The sequence below is a fragment of the Ciconia boyciana genome, chromosome 12 (genome assembly GCF_034638445.1).
Source record: "Ciconia boyciana chromosome 12, ASM3463844v1, whole genome shotgun sequence".
Classification (NCBI taxonomy): domain Eukaryota; kingdom Metazoa; phylum Chordata; class Aves; order Ciconiiformes; family Ciconiidae; genus Ciconia; species Ciconia boyciana.
Window position 1 is genome coordinate 9,524,371 of NC_132945.1, and position 21,470 is coordinate 9,545,840.

Below are 21,470 nucleotides of genomic sequence, written 5' to 3' on the forward strand. Positions count from 1 at the left end.
TTTAAGTAACTGTAGGTACGCGCTATGGAAATAATTAGGATTATTTGTTGTGTTGAAGGGAGGTATGTCACTGAGGTATTGTGTGCGCTGGCGTTCCCTGTGCCTGCAAGATGGATTAGCAGCTGAGTTAACAGATGCAGTAAAGCTCGACTGAAAATAGTTCACTGTTGTTAAGCGTAGGTGAAAGGGCTTTGGTTTGGGTATCAAAGAGTGTATTTTGACTGCTTGACAAGTTTGTAAAAAAAAAAAAAAAATCATTTCAATATTATAAGCTTTCTCTGTGAGTCTGGGGAATTTTTCTGTGCCATTAGAGTAATCAGCAAAAAACTGAAACACACATTGATTAATAACCTAAGTGGAAGCACGGGGGAAACAAGTGGCTTTAACATTAATAAGGCAAATAAACAATTTATATAAAACGGTTGCTAATTGAGTGGGATGTTAAATATGCTGCACGCTGGCACACGCAGCCAAATTGCGGTACTTCCATAACCCTACCAGTTGGCTTTGGGAGCCGACTGCATGTAAGGATGTCTTCTGGCTTAAAAACTCCCGGGTGGCTGGAAAAAAGGGGTGCAGGTGGGGACGAGCATCTGTGATGGTCGAATCCAGGACCAGGGCTTCTGTGGCTGTAGAAGGGCTGGAGCCCCTGTGCCAGGGTTCGGGTATGTGGGGTGCTTGCCCTCTTTTGGTGCCTGTTGGGTTTGAGATCCCAATGAGAATTGCAAATGCTTTGAGGAGGGAAGGAAGGAAAGCTGAATCTGGTTGCATGATGGTGGCCTTTAGGATGGGAAATGATTCGTATTGGAAATGGGGTGTGTCATTTTGTGTCCGATAGCGGAAGATGTAGGGAGGGGGCTGCACAAAGCACTTCTCCTGGAAGTGCATGGACCATGTTGGAAATAGTGGTTCGGGCTGGAAGTAGCACCGTGCGCTCGGGAGCATTGAGGGAGGTACAGCTCTAAATGTCCTGACCCGGTTTGACCCGCTCCAACCAGAGGGTACCAGCAGTGCTGCATTGTTTGCAGGATGTGAGCTTAGAAACTTCTAACTCTGTTGCCCTTTGTGGATGCATCGCCTCCGTTAGCAGGGCCTCAATACTGTTTTACATCTCTTCCTTCCTGGCACGCGACCATCTCCACAGGAGTATTCTCCCCAGTAAAATAAACACAAGTCCCACAGCAGCACCGCTTTAAAGCAAGCGGAGAAGACTGACCACCTGGTGAAAAAGAAGTACTCCGATAAGAGCCATCAACTAAAAATTCAAGTTTACTGCTTATGCCAAGCAAAAAGCATGCCTTCAAGCAGCGTGCATGTGTGACAGTCTGGGAGGAGGCAGTAGGGTCACTTTTTTTCCTCCCTTTGGTGTTTGCAGCTTAGTGTCATTTCACCTGGCAATATTTGTATGCCAAGACACTATCTGCGTTTCTGTAGTTCTCTTCATTAGTGAATATCTCAAAGCAGCAAAAGCAGCGATTAGGGTGACCCAGCCTTGCCTTGGGGTGCAGGGACTGTTGTGGCCGTGGGATGTGCAGTTCTGCCCATAGCCCGTAGGGGTTACGGCAGCACCGTTGCAGATGGGCGAGAGCTCATGGGCCATTCCTGGGGGTGCTGACCATCCCCAGCTCATTTTGTAGTCAGGAAAACTGGGCAGGTTTTGGTATTTTGGGTACAGTTAAAGGTGATCAGATTGGGTGGACAGTTCGGTAGCCTTGTCTCAGTGACTCCGCCGGAGCCGATCACAAGCTCATGCTTTTCTTTCTTCTTCTCGCCCCTTGTTAACATGGGGCTGGAGCAGCAGAGCTCTGCTCAGGGGGTGATGCTAGTGTTTCTTGTCATCTTTGTTGGGGGTTTTGTAAAGCCTCGGTAGCACGTCAATTATATATGATGGGTGGAAGCCTAATATTCTGTGATAATTAGAAGGCAAGTCTAGTGTGAAATCAGATTAGAGCCCAGCATTACAGTCTGGGATTCCTTTGGTAGTTGGTTCAGAGGAAGTCATAAAACTCTTTTAAAGATGACACAAGCCGATGTTTGCTAGAGGGAAGAGGCAGAGCATGAGGCTGAAATGGTGGCCCTGCTCGCCGATCCCCCAGCAGTGTTTGCCTCCCACTCCTCCACCAGCCCAGCTTACCCCAGTCTGCCTTTTCACAGGGGAGCAAAGTCCAACAGTAACTTCTGGGACTGTAAACTGCTTTTGGCTTGTTTACTGAACTGCAATGAAGGGCTAGACTGTGTACAGCAGTGTTTTAAAGAAATAACCCCCCAGCCTCCCAGTGAACCACTCCTGAAAGTTTAGCTAGTTTTGCAGCTAGGTATACTTAAAGTATGAACTTGGTCAAGACGAGGAGAAGCAGGCTGGGAAGGCATATTAGACATCCAGAAACAGCGTTTTGAAAAGGTCTTGGAAAATTGTTCGGTGAAGGGAACTGCTTTTCAAGATCATAGAGCCCCTGAGTTTGCACTGCACTTACTCATTCGATGAAAACTTGTTTTCCGACACGTTGCAAAATAGTTACTTGATTTGGAAGAAACTCTGTGTGCCTGGAGTTTGCTAAATGTGGCATTTCTGTAATGGCTTAAATCATAAGTTTGCAAGATTACCTTTCTGAGCACATTTCCTTGGATGTACAGATGGTAACATCATGTACCATTGCATTTCTATCTTTAAACCGCCACCTCCATTCCCCAGAGGTGTGCTGTTAACTAGCCAAGGAGCAAGCATCTTTTGTAATTTTGGTCCCTCATTTCTATCTCTTTATTCATATGTAATATAAAATAGAGAGAAAGTCTTGCTGTGACAGGCCATGGGAAAGATCTGCTGCAAATCCATGACAAGTTGCAGCGATGGTGTGCATATGCGGTAGACATTTGGAGTCATTCTCTGCTACTTAAGCTCTTTTTGCCATGCAGCCCCTGATGTGATGATTGCACACCCTGCCAAACAATTCAATAAAAAGCCTAACTTGAAAGGAAGCTGTGGCAGAGTTATATTTTTGCTGTGCTCACATGGTGATAAATTACAAAAGCTGCCGAGCCTTTAACACTCAACAGTAGATGAAGAGTTGCCTTGTATGGGCATTGTTTGATGAGTTTTAACTTGGGAAATAATTATTGCCGAATGTGTCCTTGACAGTGAGCGCACACCATGAGTGTTCTTTACATAATATACATAGACATTAGATCTCTGTTTAAGTGGGCCTAAATACTCATATTTTTCACTCCTTTTCCTTAGAGGAGTTCACTGCCAGTTGGAAAAACGAAGAGCATTGTCTTTGGTCTTGGCTCTAGGTCGGTGTTTTGCATGTGCATAACTGGTCCATGCTCATGTGGACCACTGGCAGTGGCTGCTTTCCAGGCTTCGTTTTCATTCCTCTGCATGCTGTGGTTGTAGCACTGTTGTGTTTTGAAGCTGTTGTCTGATGGTGCCGTGCTTCAGGGTCTGTCTGTGGAGGTGTAAGCAGTTCCCAACACCGCAGCCGCTCGCCGAAGGGGCGCATGATGGATCCATCACCCGAGCAGGCGATGGGACACTGGGACGTTGCATTGCTCTCCCTGCAAGCGGGACCAGTCCTGTGGATGGATGCTGAACAGATCAGCTCTGCTAGCTGATTTAAAACAAAGGCTAGACATGAAATTTCTTACAAACCGTGTCAGTGCCTGTTGCTTTGCTCAAGCGAGGTGTCCTGGTTTCAGCTGAGATAGAGTTAATTTTCTTTATAGTGGCTGGTATGGGGCTATGTTTTGGATTTGTGCTGAAAACAGTGTTGATAATACAGAGATGGTTTAGTTGTTGCTGCACTAGTCAAGGACTTTTCAGCTTCCCATGCTCTGCCAGGTGCAGAAGAAGCTGGGAGGGGACACAGCCAGGACAGTTGATCCAAACTGGCCAAAGGGCTATTCCATACCACATGACGTCATGCTCAGTATATAAAGCTGGGGAAGAAGAAGGAAGGGGGGACATTTGGAGTGATGGCGTTTGTCTTCCCAAGTAACCATTACGCGTGGTGGAGCCCTGCTTTCCTGGAGATGGCTGAACACCTGCCTGCCCACGGGAAGCAGTGAATGAATTCCTTGCTTTGCTTTGCTTTGCTTGTGTGCGCAGCTTTTGCTTTACCTATTAAACTGTCTTTATTTCAACCCACAAATTTTCTTACTTTTACTCTTCTGTTTCTCTCCCCCATCCCACCAGGGGGGAGTGAGCGAGTGGCTGCGTGGTGCTTAGTTGCCGGCTGGGGCTAAACCACGACACGAGGATATATTCTCAGGGATGTGGAGGTGTTAAAGACAACCCTCCCCATGGGAAAATGGGGGCTTCAGTGTCTTCCAGTGACTTTCCACTGGTATCTCCCACTGTGGCGTAAGAAAACTGCAAGAAAAGCAGCCCACAGCCCTAAACTTTGTTTTTTAACACTGGGTAGCACAGTGCATCCTCCTACGATTAGCACTGAGTAGCTGGAGCTCTCAGCTCCAGACAGAGCTAATTCTTGATTACAGGCCAAGGCTGCATAGTGCTGACATGACTGAGAAATATCTTCCATAATTGGATTGCTTGGTCATTAATTTTTGAATGTCTGAGTTGCATTTTGGAGCATAATTTCTTTATGATCAACCAAATGGGATCTGTGCAAGCTTGGTTTACTATCAGTAGTGTTCTCCTTGCTTGGTTTTGCACTTGTGTCCCAGGGAGGCACCATGCAAATCTGGGACAAGCGGGATCAAAGAAAAATGATTTTGCTTTGTAACACTAGGTGGGATGGTAACTTTAGTTTAATAGTATAAATAGATATAAACCCGTTACTTGTATTTGTGAAATACATTGGACTTTTTAAAAATTATAAATAAATTGGAGTAGTTGTTAAAACCACTGTTTTAGGGATCCCAGGGCATCTGTGGACAACTTCAGAAGTGTCTGTAAAGTGTAACTAGGAAAGGAAATCCCACTATCAGTAGGTTTGAATTTGCCAAGTAGAGGCTTACCCCTCCAAGATAAAAGAATAGAAAGTATGTAAGTAGTAACCACCAAAGGCAGGCATGCATCACGGTACTGAAATCATGAAGTGCATTTCAGGTAAAATATTTCCAACATACTCCCCCCCATAAGAAATTCAGAAAACACCACCCTGTTTCCACACTTTTGAAATTGAATTATTTTGACACCGTGAAACTAGCTATCACTCTCGCTGTAATTACCACTTTGCTGCTGTTTATTTGTTTCCTGTTTTGTCAAGGAGCCTTAGTCCTGTATTGGAACCAGAGCAAAGAGATTCAAAGTGAAATAAAGCAGTGGTGCTTGTGCACTTTTTTTTTTTTTAATGCTTGGTAGTAAGGCAGGCTCATAGAGGAGTCCCCAGGTGCTCTCCAGGATGGATTTGGTGGGCAAGATCCAAAAATCCTGGGTGCACCTCTTCCTCTCTTTTAAATGACTTATCCAGCTAAATGGAGCTGCATCCCTTGGTGCTGCACCCCTTAATGCCGTGTATTTGCTGCTGGAGGTGCTCCTCTGAGACGGGAAGAAGTAGAGTCCATGAAAGAAAAATATATCTGTAAGGAGATAGCGAGATTTTTCTGTGTTTTCTGAAGGCTGTGCCTAAGCAGTGCTGCTTCCCGTAACAGACTTTGAGCTTTCCGTAATTCAAGAGCAGCGGACGGTCTTGGGCAATAAATTAGCTGTGGCAGAATTATCTGTTGGTCAAGGTCTCTCTGTAATGCCAGGGAAAACAAACCAACCCTGTAGCGCAAAAGGAAAATAGATTTAGGAGGAGAGGTTCTTAGGAATTATAGATGGATAGATAGATAGATATAAAAATATTTCTGTCTTATTTTAAAATGGTCCTTAAGTGTCTGAAAGGAGAGATACTAACATTTCTGGGCTAGAAAGTCATGCAAAGTGATGCAAAGGTTCATAAGCTACACAAATGATGTTGTTACGAGATCTTGCACAAGGCGGGCAGAGAAGCAACCGCTCATGTTAGTCATGGGCAGGCTTTGTTTTGCACTGTGCAAAAATTGCTTTTGTTTCTCTAAACCCATTTCCGATGCTCTAGCAGGTAGGATGGCTCTTCAGTAAGTGCAGCCTGTCGTGAAGAGGTAATTTTCTGTGCAGGAGGCTGAGAAATCCTTTGCAGCTCTTGCCATGAGTCTCTGAACCTTGGTGGTGGTTGGAGGTTGTTGGTGGCTTCCGGGGGGTGAGCAGGTAGGGAAGAGCCTTTGCTTCGCCATCTGCTTCCTCGGGCTGAAGGATAAGGTTTGGCAACGGGGTGTGAAATGGGAGACAAGGCAGCAGCTTACATGTAGGCTGTGTCTTTTAAAATACCATCTGACTTGGAAGGATGAGTTTCTCATCCTGACTGCTTGTTTTGATCATATCTTCAGCATTGACAAAGATTTGCACAATTTGCCCAACTTTGAACCACTTAGCATCAGCCCACTTGCCTGTGATGGTGCTGCATTGTGGGACCTGTCAGAGAAGCTGGAGCTGAGGATTGCTACGCAAAGAGTTTGTCTTGGCCCACCAAACCTGACAGCAGTCTTTTATTGGTAGTGCTAGAAGAGGACAGCTTCACCCTGCACTGCAACAAGATGTTCTAAAAGCAGATTATATGTGGCCAGATCCTGTGCCCAGATTGTCTGTGAAATTTTGAAACGAAGCTACGGTAGATACTGAAGTACTTTATGATTCCTCAGCTTGAGCCAGATGTCTTTTAGGAGAGAATTATCTTTCAGGGTGAAGGAAGAAAAATCTGTTTGAATTCTCCAAAACAAACACCCAATTTTGCCCAGGATGATGACAGAAAACTGTAAAATTAGGAGCTGGGAAATATAAAGCTTTTTCATGAGCGGTTGCATAAAACAAGTATATTTTAATATCAGTGATAACTGTGTTTCTGAGAGAGATTACTTCTCCTGTGATAATTGGAGGGGGGGGCGAAGAAAAAGGATTTATCAGTGCAAAAAGGACCATTGGCATTGATATTGTGTTGTGTATTAACTGAATTAATTGGAAGTAATTAAAATACTCAGCAAAAACTTCACGGGAGATAGCATAGTATATACAGGTCAATTTGCTGGTTCTTCAAATTATACTGTGCAAGATGAGTATCTGTTTATTCTGTTTATTAACTGAATAAGTAAGAGGACACTTTTTAATGTTCTTGCAGAAAGACAAGGCATTGTATTTACATGTGTTGCTATAAAGTTCCTCTACAGAATCAGGTTTTGATATGCCTGGTCCAGCGCTTGCAGTGAGAGGAGGGTCTCCTTTGGAGGAGATGGTACTGCGGGTCCTCGCACCCCCTGCCTTGCAAGCTGACCTCTTTGCCCTTGTGTAGAGAATCCTTTTAACTTGGGATATTTTCTTCTCTGCTTTTCAGGTGACCACTTGAAAGTCTGCTCGCAAGGCTACACATGCTGCTCTCAAGAAATGGAGGAGAAGTACAGTCAGCAGAGTAAACAAGACTTCAGAAACGCCGTCGTAGAGCTTAGCAATCACTTACAAACCATGTTTAGTTCCCGATACAAGAAGTTTGATGGTAAGTGCAGAGACCTTGAACTTGCTCTCCTTTGGATAAAATGTAAAAAATCCCCATCCTATTGTTCTCTATGCAGTTGTTGGGCTCTGCTTCCCCCTTTGCTGGGGAAGTTCATGACTCATGGCTCGGAGGGCAGAGCATGCCTTGTTTTGCAATCCCGTGAGAGAAATATTTGCTGATTATGGCTGCTTGTTTCCCAAAGAGAGAGATTTATCTTTCTGATTAATCTTTAGAAAAACCATTTTGCTCTTAATGTAAGATTGCAGTTAGTTTTGCTGGTACATCCCCACAATGCATGTAATTGTAACACGCATATCTTGCAGCCCTGATCCACAAAAATGCTGATCTTTCCCAGCATATTGTGAACCAACAGGGTTTGTATCCATCTCACTTAGCCTTTGGGGCTAAGCAGAGCAGCAGATAAGTACAGAGCTGATTTTGTGCGGAGGCCGAGGGTTCAAGTGTGATGCAGGGTCAGAAGCAAAATGAACAAAGTCTCGGTTGAGTTCCCGTCGCTCAAGTGACGCTGACTGATAAGCAAATGACTTGTCTCAGCATTGCCCTCGGATCCGCAGTGGTGTCCCGTCAGACTGGGTCTCCATAGGGCATGCCCAGCTCATGGGAGAGGCAGGAAGAAACTCCCTCTGGAGGTAGCTGGCACACACCGTCCCAGCATTGCCCACCTTGCAGCCAGGTGCCTTTCTTCCGAAGAAACCAGGTGCCTTGGTACATCCCTCTTACAAACAGCTGAAGTTGGTGCCCAAGCATCAGGCACAGCACCCGGCTGAGGTCTGAGCAGCATCTCTTGGTTTTGCTGCTGAGCTCTCGGTTGTGGCAGTTCCCACGGGGCTCTGCAGGCACCTCGGTGCTCCTGGTCACTGCGGCCCCTGCGCCTGGGCAGCCCCAGGAGGGAGGAGCAGGGCGTCAGGCTCCTGCCTGGGTTGTCCTTGTTGGCTGGGGGAATGAGGTGACACCCAGTTGCACATTGAAATATCTGAAGAGCCAGGTGGACAGGGTTGCTGAGACTTTTGTTCTGCTCATACATCATCATCGCCATCTGGTAGTAGAGGGCAATTCCACTGCACAGCTCCTCTGGACCTTTTTCTGCCCTGTTCACTCATTGGTTCAACATGGATTTTCTACTAATATCCCAAAGTCTGTGCCTTGAACTTCCCAGGGACCTCCTCTACTCTACTGCAGCAGGTATCAGTCCCTTTCTTTCAAAAGGGATTGGTGCTCGGGAGAGCGAAAAAGTCCCTGGGTACGAAATTGTAGTGAGTCAAAGTGGAATTATGCAATAATCTTGATAGCATCTAAATCTGCTAGCTAAATATTTCCCTCTTAACCTCTGTTGTCTCTACCTGCTGGTACACCAAAGGGGTGATAGAGAACCAAAGTGTCTAGACTTGCAAGCTTACTAAATGCAGAACAAGACACTTAATGAAATCCAGCCCATAGATAAGCCCCTTCAAAGAGACCAGAGGAACAGCATCTGCTTCACCTTAAATGAACAATGAGGCTTTTTGAAATGCAGCACTGAAAACAAAGAGCATGCACGGTTCACTGTATTAGCATCCCTGACGTGGTGCAGACGTAGTGCTAGGTGTGTCTTCCCGTTTGTAGGGTGAGAGATGGCTGCAGGGCTGCATGATGGCAGGGGGATATTAAGCTAAGCTGAGCTGAGCTGGATACCTGTCAAAGCACAAGGCTTCAAAATGGGTGAGCTTTGATAGGGAGCCCTGTACAAGCTGTTTTGTTTGCGCTACGTGGTTCTTCATCAGCCCCTCACAGCATGCCCTGCGCTGGTCTCATCCTGATCTTAGCCCTGGGAGTCCTTGACAGGCAAATCTGGGAGGGGATGGTGCGATCCTGTTGCTGGAAGCTGGATTTACTGTGCCCAGCCTGTCCCTGAAGGGTGTTTCTCTGCCCTGTACAAAACTAATGAAGGAGAATTAGCAACCTCCTCAGCTTGTCCCAAAGCCTAATGGCCCCGTCTTTGAGCGTTTGCTAATATCAGATCTCAGTCTTCATTTGCTGCAGACAAAGATGATTTAGGGATTTTTTTAATCTTACCTGGGGTGGAAGCAGAGATTAACTGATTACTATCCTCCATCATTTACCTCTTGGAAGACTTTTAATCATGACTGCCTTTCTCCCTCCAGCCCAGTCACCTGGAGGCTGAAGGCACCCCCTCTTCAGCAGCACTCTTGCTGGTGGTGGGGGCAGGTTAGGGAGTCTCCTGTCTGAGGTTCTCAGACTCTTCTGCAAAAATTTTGGAGTGCCATGACTGAGCGTGCTGTGGTAGTTTTGTTGGTTTGGTTTTAAGAGCCTCTTACTGAGTGATCGGCTGCTTGTGGTGTGGTGTTTCCTTCCTTCGGTCCTGGTGCTTGGTCATCGGCTCAGCTGTGGTCTGTTCTGCCTTGCACGTTTGAGTTCTCCTTGTCCAATGTAATTCTTCCCACCTTTTGTGGTGTAACGTGCCCAGTCTAGAGGACAGGGAGATGATCAATACCCACACATTTGTCCCGACCTCTAGGTATGGGATTTGAAAAGCACGCGATCCCTTCCAGAGCATGGGCCCATGCTCCGATTTTAGCATTTGCAGCTCTTTAGGGCTGCCTCACTGCTAGTAGCTAAATCCACTCAAATGAAAATAAAGCTGACACAAAACGAGCCATGCACCTTCCTCTGTTTAACAAGAAATCCTCTGAGCTACAACTGTGTAGAGGGGCTGAGCAGGCAAGATGAGTTATTGCAGAGACTGAATTCACTTCACTTAACTGGTCTCCCATCAAGTGGGACGAACGCTCCTCTTGCAGGGTGATGCATCCCCGTGCTGTGAAAGGCCGCTCCAGGATGCAGCTCAAGCAGCAAACTGTGTGCTCAAGCTCTTTCAAAATCTTTGTTGCGGGTTCTCTGGCTGCTAATCTCTCAGCCTTGACATTGAGGTCTGAAAGGAGAAGCAAACCCCTGCTACCTCCGTTATGTGCTTGACCTCTGCAGCAGTTGCTGCTGCAGAAGGACAGTCGAAGTGGTGGCACGTCCTTTGGATGGAGGCTGTGGTGCCCTGTGGCTTTTGGAGCGTTCGCATCAGCTGTTCTCGGAGTGCTGTGTGCCGTTGGAACCGTTGCCAGAGTTGCTCTGATCTGACACCAAAGCCATACAGAAATGTATTATCTCCTCTTAATCAACTAGCCCGATCCCACTGTGGCAGTAAGGGATATATTTTCAGTAGTAAGGGAAATGCTTTTTTAATAAAATAAAAAATACTATGGGACTTGTCAGATTCCCCGTTGTTAGAAGTTTTTAAGGTGAAGATTTGCTGGTTTTTCTGGCATACATGATCTCAGATAGACGTTTATGGGCTTCACTGAGAAATTTGTGGGTGAGATTCTCTGTCCATGTAAGCATCTCCCTCCGTGACAATAACAGCCATGGGAAAGCCACAAAGCTGTGCAACTGCGATGACATCTCATGCCACAGAAGCAGTTATAGCAGTCAGGGCTTAAAAAAAAAAAAAAAGGGGTGGTAGTGGTGGTGTGTGTTTTAAAATCTCCTTTGCCTTGTCTCATCTTCGCTAGTTAGTGCCCTCCCCTTCCCTCTCCCAGGGATTAATAACATTAATAGGATTAATGGTGACATTAAGATTGCATAAACGCTTGGTCCCATTTATTAAACTTGAGCTTTCACCTCTTTTGCCCTTTTAGGCTGAAGTTTTCCATGCCTGGGTCTGTGCTAGCCAAGCAGTGCTTTGGGGAAGTTGCTCAGCTGTTTTGAGGAACTGGAGCAGGGACAGGACATAGCCCATAACTTTTCTTCAGCATTTCTGCTATTCTCTTGCTTCCTAGATAAGATGTTTTTAGTTTTTTCTTATTAAAGACACTTCCTAAATCTCTCATAAGACGTAACTGTTGTGCTAGGCCTTTTCGGGGGGGGGAAACAATTTTTTTTTTACTTTTTTATAGGCTGGTTGCAGAGTGATTAGGGCAGACAGAGCCCGAAGCCCCCATGAGCAGAGGGGCTGCTGAGCCTCTGCCCTGTGGGGCTGAGTCCAGCAAGTGGCTGCTTGTTCTCCTGCCCCTGCATTTCACAAACGCTTTTGCTGTTGCACGTAAACCAAGTCTTGTCCCTTTCTTCTGCATGCTCTGGATTTAGGGAAGGCGAGCAAGCTTCTGCAACCCTTGTTGTACAGGAATGACATGTACAGGAGATGAACGTGGGATGGTCCATCCCTGGGCTGGGCTGGCAATAGGTTTGGCGTTCCCAGTGCCCAAGTGACTGAAGGATTTGTACGAAATGGCACAGCCCGAGCCAGCATCGGGGAAGCTATTAGATGTCGAGAGTCTCGTTTCTGATCCGCTCCCCCTGACTTTTCCATTAGCATTTAAGATAAAACAAATAGAGAAGTGTAAAACGAAACCCCTTTGGGACAATGAGCAGGAAGGAACCGAACCCAGGCAGCAGGAGCCGGCCGGGTGTCCCAGAGACCGTGGTGCACCCACCTGTCTGCTGCGTGGTGAGGGACCCCTGTTTGTGGGCTCCGTGTCTGTCTCGGGCAAAATAGCCACAGGTATAAAGCACGGTCGTGGCCTGCATCTTTGAAGCATCCCGGGGGGCCCTTTATCTTTTAGTGCGAGCCCTGTGTTACTCTGGGGTGCATGAATTACTTCCAGTAACTGGGTTGTGGCTGCATCTGAGTGACTAGTCGGGGGGGCATTGGCCAAATACCTTCCATACTGCTGAAACTGGGGAACCCTGCCCCCCCCCACCCCCCCCGTAACCTCATTTCTGAATGTAGATTTCATTGTTCAGATAACCCTTGGCTTCCAGCTGCTGTCTCCAGGTAGGAGCTAGTAGGGAGGTGTGCTGGGACAGCGGGACACGTGGCTGGGAAGTGTTAATAACCGGGAATGACACAGGAGGGACGAGGGAAAGCTTTCGGTGGTCTCCTTTCCGCTCCCCGCACAGTGCGGAGGCAAACGGTGAAAGACGAGCCCCACAGGTGCCCAGCCCACCGCTCCTATAGTTAGAATTTGGCAGACCATTGGGACGCTCTGCCTTACCAAAATAACTGCCCTTTGGGGACCTTCATGTTGCATTAACTCTCTTATTGGAAACTGCCTGCAAGAGCAGAGACCTGGGGCCTCATCCTGCTCATGTGCCAGGGTCCCCTGTGTCCGTGGCATCCAGGACCGTGGGGCTAGTCCTGGCTGCCAGCACATTTATCTCCGCAGGAGGCAGCTCCGGGTGTTGTGGCACAGCAGGAGTGCTGAGAGGAGAGACCCGGTGGACCTTTGATGCTTGCTGTGCCAGAGCCACGTGGTGTTTGTGCTTCTGAATAAATCCGTGTGGTGGAGAGAGCTCTACCATTGCAACCTGTCCTCTGGCGAGTGCGCCCATGACGATGCATCATTAACGTAGGAATAATACAGTGGTTTTGTCTATCTGCTGCCACTCACGTCTAGATGAAGGCACAGCCTCGTTCTTCCGTCTCCAGAAAGGGATGACACCAAACCTTATACCAGCCAGGGCAGAAAACAGTGGGAAGGTCCCTCAAATTTTGCAGAAGAAGCAGTTGCTGAGAGCCAGTCCTTCAGACTTGGTTTCAGACCTGTTCTTGCGCAGGGTGGGGATGGAGTGGTGTAGGAGAAGCAGGAGGGAGCAACCACCAACACACTTCCTTTAGAAAATCCCACTTGCGGGCTTTTGTTTGTGCTTTCCCACTCACTGCAACAATAATGAAACAAGTTGTCTGCTGTCTGTACAGTGGAAATTGGTTTATTCTTTGTTTTCTTTTAACTGGCTCCTCTCCACCTGGAGATTTTTAAGGAGGTACATAAACCACTGTGATTTTTAGTCTTGTTCATTGAGAAGGGTGATGCTTGTCTGACAGTGGGGGACCAGACCTCTGTTTTGGGAGGCTCAGAAAGATCCTGAGGTCAAGTCATCCCAGAAGGAGGAGATCTCACAGGGGGAGCCTCCTGCCCTGTAGGTTCGGGGGGGGGGCAGGGAGAGAGAGACTAGATTTTGTAACAGACCAAAGACTTCAGCAATGGGCAAAACCGCTTTGTGTATGGGCTTGGAGGGATCAAACAGTCTTCTGCCATCTCAGGTCCAAGCAGTTCTGCTGTTAAGATCACAGGTAAACTGCTCTTACCCTTTTGTTTTTGTTTTTCTTTTTTCCAAAAGCAAAGATGCGGGCTGTGCGCTTTATACTTGGCTACAGGAAACGTGCCTGGTGCTCTCTGGTTACTAATTGCTGTCAACCAGTCAATGAGCTATTGTTTGTCTGTTTAAAATTAACTCTCTCTTCCTCCTTCCTGCACAAAGGAGTCACCTAGCCTATGTGCGGGCTCTATTGCTTGCGTAGTCTTGAGAGCTGCTCCCTGGATGCCCGTTGGGTTGGTGGTATTTTGGGGTCTTGTGGTGGGCTTGGGGCTGTGATATTCCACGGGTGCAGAGCTGGAGCTATTTTGTTAGTGTTAAATGTACTGTAATGTCTTAGTGTCCAGCTGTTTGCATGCTGGATGAACAAATGGTGGCCCTAGCTGGAAGAGCTCTCCGTGCAAATATAACGAGATGAGGGGAACTGAGGTAACAGGAATGAGAAAGCCATCCCTACTGTTCAGCAGCACGGGTCCTCCTCAAGCTCTTCAACAGCAGTCGTAGGAAGGGAGGCTTGGAAAAATACGTATGTGTGAAATACCTTAGTGAGTGTCCCAGAAAGCTCATCCAAATGGGGCTACGCGGGAGGCAACCTGAAGGAACTCGCTTCCAGATTTTGCAGATGATGTTTGCTGTTTGGGGTGGGAAGTTGATGTGTTGGTACCAAATGGACCTGGGTCAGCAGGCTAAAGCAGCTGAGAAATAATAATGTGTTTGAAAGGTCAGTTGAGATTGAGGAATGGGTGCAGTGAAAATTGGACTTGGGGGGGGGAAGCGGAGGGAAGAGCAAGCAAATGGAGGGAAAAGCAGCAGCGGCAAGGGAGGTGCGTTGGGGAAGACGGCTGTTGAGTTGTGGAGACGAGGAGGAGGATGGAGGAGCTGGGAATGAAGGACCTGCTGCTCAGGGAGGAGGCAGTGTGGGAGTGGCAGGAGAAACCCGCTATAGCTGACCCAGAATGGGACGCGTGAGTAGTGACGGTCCCTGGAAATGGGGACGAGGAGGCTGCAAAGGCTGGGCTCGTCCTGCTGTGTGGGATGCAGCACAGTGGGATGGACCAAGAGGGGACCAAGGGCATTTCTGCTGTTGCTGCTTTCCTAATTCATGGGATGACTGTTACATGTAGCAGGATGCTTTGTGCTGCTATTTGCTTCTTGAATCACAGACAGCAATCTCATACTGGTTTTCCCCCCTCCTTTGTTGCTTCTTATTCTTTTAACAAGCTCGGTCTCAGTGTGATGGCGGTGATCTCATGCTGTGTTTTAGCTTCTTCCCTGCTCTTCTGGGCTCCTGCCAGCCCTGGGGTGCAGATGAAGATCATGTTCTTGGGCCCTCAAGAAACAAGAAGTTCTAGAAATCCTTTTTTTTCTGACGGTTCTTTTTTCTCCTATGAGGCTGCAGCCTAGTTGTTGTTACTGTCTTGAAACCTTTCACTAATCAAGCAAAGTTTGGGTAGATGATGTTGGGCCTCCCAGTTCTCCAAGGTCAGGTCTGTTGCTGTGACACTGGCATGATTTAAGCCTGTACTTCTTCAAACTCTGCGGAAGAGTTCTTCCCATGTCAGTAAGTGCTAACACATGTTTGAAAACAGGACAGAGAAACAGCTTGTGGATTTGCCCTGCCCTTCCTGAGTTCATATTCAATAAATGTGTTAACACTATGTATTCATCGGTTTCTCAACACTTCTGGAAAAAGGTTGTTAAGCTATGGTTTGTTTTTCCTTGGTGGAAATTACAAATGTGGTATATGCAATAAAGGAAGTGAAGGCATATTAAAAGTAATGAGGCACATTTAGAAGAAAAAAAAAAAATCTCTTTTTCCTTTGGAGTAGGTGGCATGGCTACGGATGGCTTCACCTTTGAGGTGAAAAGAGCTGTGAAACATTTGTCTCTTTTCCTCCAAATTCCTTTTATCTGCCTGGATTGAATTTTGCTTCACATGGTAGGAGCAGCTGCAGGGTGGAGTTTGCATCCACAGATGCACGTCTCTGTGGGATGGTGCCGGTGCCGGCCCCTCCGCGGCACAGCCTTCGGGGCCGCGGCTCGGGCAAGAGCATTTGTCTGGGAATCCATCTTGCTGTTGGGGACATTTTATGAGTAAACCATTTTATGAGGAAAATATAGTTAATCTCCTTGTGGCAGTGTTCTCCTGTACGCACTAGAAAGCATAATTGTCTATACAGACAAGCAAATTAAAGGTTTCAGTAAGACAGACGGTCCTTAATTAATCATAATCTGGACAACATATTAAGAGTATATCTGAAAAGCTGGGTGGCAAATTATCTGAAAGTAATTAATTGTGCCCATAAAAATTCAGCATGTTCTCTCTGCGTGCTTGAGCCTGGTTTTATTTGTTTTTTAAGGTGTGTTGAGTAATTGCATGTCTACCTGGTATCTGTTTGCGTAGTTAATTTGGAAACCTCAAACAGAATAAGGCCAATTGAAAACACAGCTCTAAACTAAGCAAACCTGGTGCATGGGAAATGTAGGATGTCCAGCGGCCTTTGGGAGCAGAAAGGTGCATGGTAGCCCTGGTCTGCTTTTGGAAGGACACTAGCACACCCGTACATGGCCAACAGATGGGCATCTGTAGAGAGCATGTTGGCTCAATGGCCTTGCTGAGCTCTTGGATAAGACTGCCTTTTTTGCTCTGCAGTTAAGGTTTTCTCTGCTCTAAAAACTGTGAATTTTTGGTGCTGAGCCCTGGGTTGCTCATGGTTTGACTCTTTGCAGTTGCTGGAAGAGGAGCAAGCAGGGTGCTGTGGAGTGCCGTGCTTTTCTCCGGGAAATTATTCTCTGAAATAAATGTGTTTCATTCCTGAAGATCAGGAAATTCAAGGCAAAACTTTGCACTCCTGTGGTGGTCGGCCATGGGTTCAGCCCTGAGGACTCCCTGCCTGGGGCATGGCTGGAGGGGCAGAGGACACCAGTGCTTCGGTCCTGCCAAGGGGCAGATGGTGCCGGTGGTGGCAGGAGGCAGCTCAGGCCAGGCAGTTTTGCTGCTTCTTCCTTTGTCACCAGCATTCGTAGGGAAATGCCAAACCTGCCTGTGGGTGAAGGGGAACGTGCCCCTTTGATGTGTTCATCCAGTTTCCAGGAGCTGCCTTTGATATAGGTAGGACTGTGCCCTACATCAGCAGGCTCTCCTCATCAAAAGCCCTCTTGTATGAAAATCCTACTCTTAATATATCTGAAAACGTTAGCACGAGAAACAGGAAAATGTTGCATCCCTTCTTACTTAAAAAAAGGTTATTTTCAGATGAGACCTATGAATCCAAGATCAAAAAAAATACTGGGTACAAAAATCCAAGGAAGTGGATGTATTGTCTAGAGGTGGGATTTGCCCTGTGCCTTGCAGTGAGTGGAGTGATTGTGTTTCTTCAAGTAGCTCATGTATCCGCAATTTGGAAGAAAGGTTGTTTTGGGTTATTCTGGCAGTGGAAACTGATGTCATGTGCAAGCACCTTGGGGAGGCGCGGTGCTCTCCTGCGCTGGGTTACTGGCAGGGCTGGTCTGCCCTCAAGCTGCAAACAGGTAATACATCTTATTACCTGAAAAAAAGAAATTACCAAGTAACTATGGTTATGTTTTCCCACTGTGCTCTTTTATGGAAGCGTTTGTTCAAAAGCAGCGATTTATTTATTTATTTTTTTCCCAGGACTCTTATTGCAGAAATACCAGATATGTCACTTCTAGTCGTCTTACTGTTTCATGACATCTCTAGGCTTTCCCTGAGTGTTGGGCATTGAAATTCTACCCTGAAATTCAAACGGGTTAAAAGAATAAACAGAGCCCAGAGCTGTAGATTGCCTGAGTGCAGATTACTGCCTTTTTTATCTCTAAAAGTTAATTGCATTGGAAATGTCATCTTCCTTTGAGCATCAAAGTCCGTAGCGTCCACAGGATTTATTTTGCAATACAGAGAAATTTTGAAGTTTCGTCCTGGCGTTAGGAAAGGTGGTGTGCCTCTGGTCCCAGCGGGCAGCTTGGCCGCGCTCTGCAGACGGCAGCGCTGGTACCCTCACCCCTGCGCTCGTCCTCCTGAGCATCGCCCCGAGTGACAAGATGACTTTGCATCAGCAGGGCTTAGCTGAGATGGGTTGAGGTAGTAAAGTGTGGACTTGCTCCCGTATCAGGTTGGACCAGAGCTGGCTGAGCCACATTAGCCCAGAGCCTCGTCTGCGGTCTGTCCTCTCCGTGTAACCCAGACATCTCTCCATGTTCTGCTCTTAGCTAGGATAACCAGAGAGACCTCTAAGCCACGTGCTGCTCCCGCGGGTCAGTTTGTGAAGCTCTTCCCGGCGTTGTGTGTGTGCTTATGCCTGTTTGTCGACAGAGGGGCCAGCCCTTGTTCTGGGAGTTTAAACAAGATAACTGGTAGGGAAAAGAGAGCCTGCCATCCCTCCGGATAGCAGTGTCTTGGAGAGCACCGGCAAAGTATGATTTGTCGTCTGTGAAAAATGTTTGCGTTTGACAGCTTTTCACAGGAAGCTTGTCAGAGTGATAATTTAATGAGTACAGATTGCTTGCAACACAGCTGTAAAATGTGCTTTTACAGTGCTGTAAAATAAGCAACCGAGGCCTTTGTGTGTTTGCTTTGTTTGAGAACAAGTCAACTTCTAATACAAATGAAAGGTGGTCATTTATTTTACCCAGCAAACAGTCAAGACTTAAGAGAGGAACCTGCCATTTTTCTTCTTGTGGTGGCAAGGTTAATGCTGGGTTACGTTGGTGTTTGCTAATCAGCTTGTTTCTGTGAAGGGGAGAATTAATATCTAATTAGATGTAGGGAGTTACTAGTCAGATTAGCATTTAAGTCATAAAAAGGACTTTTGGGCTTTCTCTCTTCATTGCAGACACCTACGCCCATGATTTGCACAGAGAAAAGCTTAATGTTCCTTACTGTGCCCAAGCTGATTTCTTGATGGGGAGACAGAAACTGAGTATGCAGACTTATAATATGCCAACAGCTAGAGTAAAACGTGTGCGTGTGTGTGTGGGGGTGTATATATATACATATATTAATAAAAATAATTTAATCCCTGCTGCTGACCAAGTTAAGAGTGCTGTGCATTGCGTGGAGGAAGATGTCGCTGTGCACGTCCCGCTGCTGGGTCCCTCCCTGCGTGCTGGCGTGAGGTGGCCCCTCGTCCCCGGTGCCGTGCTCGGCATCCCTTCTCCCCACCTGCCCAACCTCGTCGCCGCCCCAGGAGCCTCGAGGTGCCGGCGAGGCCACCCATGGGCCAAGCCACTGGCGCCAGTCACCAGAGTGTCCCACCCGTGCGGCTGGGGGATGCAGGCGCGTGCTGGCGGGCAGGCTTGGCGGGGCGGGAGGGTGGGTGCTGACTGCTGCGGACACACAGCCGCCTCTGTCCTCCGCCCCTTCTTATTTGGAAAGTGGCATTTGACAACGGGTGTTTTCTGCCTGTGAAAACGCTGGCTGGCGCTCGAACCAGAAATGACGGCTTTGCGTGTACGTGGTGCCTCCTTCAGCAGCGTTGTGTTGGGGTTTTAGAAGTGGCTGGTTTTGGTGGGAAGTTTTCATTTCCTTTATTTACCTTCCTTTTGGGGAAGGAAAAGCTGCTGGCTGGAAAACTGCAGGTGCACAGGTATTTGCTGCTAATTAGGTTGCAAGTTTTTTTTCAGGTTAATTAATGAATATACCTGGTTCTAGCCCACATGAAAAATTGCTAAGAGATGAAGTGCTGTAAAGCCTGGATACTGTTTATTCAACTTCCACTTATGGAGTGTAACCAATAAAATAAGCTTGGGCAGGAGAATAAATTGGTTATGATAATATGGAGGTATTACTTGAGATAACTTTCCTGGCTTAAAACATTGCTTTGGGTTCCTTTAGACTGGTGGTTGGGAGTATTTAATAGATTTCCCATCAATATCATTTCAAAATCTTAATTCTTTTTGAAGAGTTTACTGATGCATCTGCCAGCTCTTGTGCCTGGCATGAAAGTATTTAAATAAACAACTTATTTGGTTATGCTGAAAGGTCTGAGCAAAGGAAGGAAGTGAGCCTTCAAAATGATTAAGTGAATTAGAAATTAATATACACTAAGCTAATCTCTATAGTATAAACTCCACAGAAAAAAAATCTTCCTGGAGAGGAAATGCCAGTCATGGGAACGAAAGTGGAGGTTCCTGCTGATACTGGACAGAGGACATGTCGGGTGTTTGAAATCAATCTCTTCTTCCCTGGATCATTTCTTTTGTGCTCCTAAGAGGCTGCATTATATACAGCCATGTCAGGCCCAGAGCCCCATGACTTTGTTCGTCAGGAACTTGAAGAATGTTTCAGTTTTTCCAGAAAATGTTTTCTGTGTTAGGCTTTGTTTGTACTGGAGCACTTTGAAGACGAAAATCTGAACTTCAGCATACTTGTAATACATTTTAACAAGGTTTAAATTCACACTGGGCCAAAATATCTGCCCCCCCCCCCGCTCCTTCTAACAACTTCTGGCTCTAAACATTACTCCTTTGAGGATTAAAAAAACCACAGAGGCATGTTGTATTAAAAAATATTTGTTGAATATGAGTCACAGAAAAGCAGAGGTCAGAATCCTCAATTGCTGGTGGCATGCATAAAATAATACGCTTCCTTGCCTGCGCCATGCGTGGCGGTGCAGGGGCTGCGCCCGCGCCCCGGGGTGTCCCCCGAGGGGTTGGAGCAAACGGGCGGCAGCCCGGCGTGAGCACCGCTGGCACATGGTGGTTTGTCCTGGTGGCACCTACCCTTGCTCTCCTTAGCTCCTTCCCAAGGCCAAGTAGCATGGAGTTTTGTTCCAAAATGGCCCAAATGCATTTGGTTTAATGGACCCCTCCCCTATGTTTTTTTTTAATTTAACCCATCTACTCCAAATCTCCAAGGCAAAGGCTTTGCAGTAGGGTGGTCTTTCTTAGACCCACGTGCCAAGGCTTTGGTGGCACTGTCTTGGCGGGGGATGTTCTTTAAATTGACCTGGCAGATGCATCTGACGTGCCAGACATGGTCAGCTTGTTATCGGTGTCGGAGACTTATGTGGCACTGCCAAGATGCGGTGATGGCGCTTTGGCAGTGGCTGCTCTCCGGCACGGGCTGTCTGGTGCTCGGGGGGTGAACTGAAGTGGGGATTTGCTTTTAGAAAGTGATGAAACCCAAGGGCCCCCATCCGTCCACTGTCATCTGAAAAATCTCTTTGTCGTTCTTGTGCCAAGTGTTTAGCCCTTGGATTTTGAGCAAATTCTGGCTTAATTGTGGTGTTTTTGTACTGCCACAAACATCTGAAGCCCTGTCTGCAATCAGCACCAATTACATAATTAGGGACAGGCCCTGCCCCAGAGCTGACAAACTTGCAAGATGGGAGAAAGAACCCACAGGTAGATTTTTGGGTTTATTTTTAAAATGTATTAAAACTTGTTGATTTTTGAGGCTGGTTTATGATCATTCCAGAAAATGAATTGACAAGAACTGAAAAGAAAGACCCATTTACGCAAAACGTCTGTTTAACAAAAAAACCCCACCACCAACAAAAAAAACCCAAACAAACTTTTTTTCATTTTGCTTTCCGATAGTCTTTTGCTTTGAAATTGCTTCTTTTAAGATGGCTGAATGGGAACATAAGAGACTGGCCTTTTTTTTGGTGTGCCTTTTTTTTTCGTTTTTGTTTTGCTGACTTTTGTCATGTAATTCAGGTTTGCATCAAAAGAGATTTCACTCATGCAAGTCTTTGGATCTTGAGAGAGGTTGGGGGGGTTGGTTTCTGAAGAGTAATCAAGAATTTTGAG

The 21,470-nt window shown here is 46.7% G+C and overlaps 1 protein-coding gene across 3 annotated transcripts in view; it reads left to right on the forward strand.

Moving 5' to 3' along the window:
* Positions 1-21,470, forward strand: part of GPC4 (glypican 4) — a 70,979-nt gene that overhangs the window by 24,715 nt on the left and 24,794 nt on the right. For all 3 annotated transcript variants that reach the window (XM_072876928.1, XM_072876930.1, XM_072876929.1), the window contains one exon: positions 7,374-7,532. In XM_072876928.1, coding sequence (XP_072733029.1) covers positions 7,374-7,532 — 159 coding nt within the window. The remainder of the gene's footprint in view (positions 1-7,373; positions 7,533-21,470) is intronic.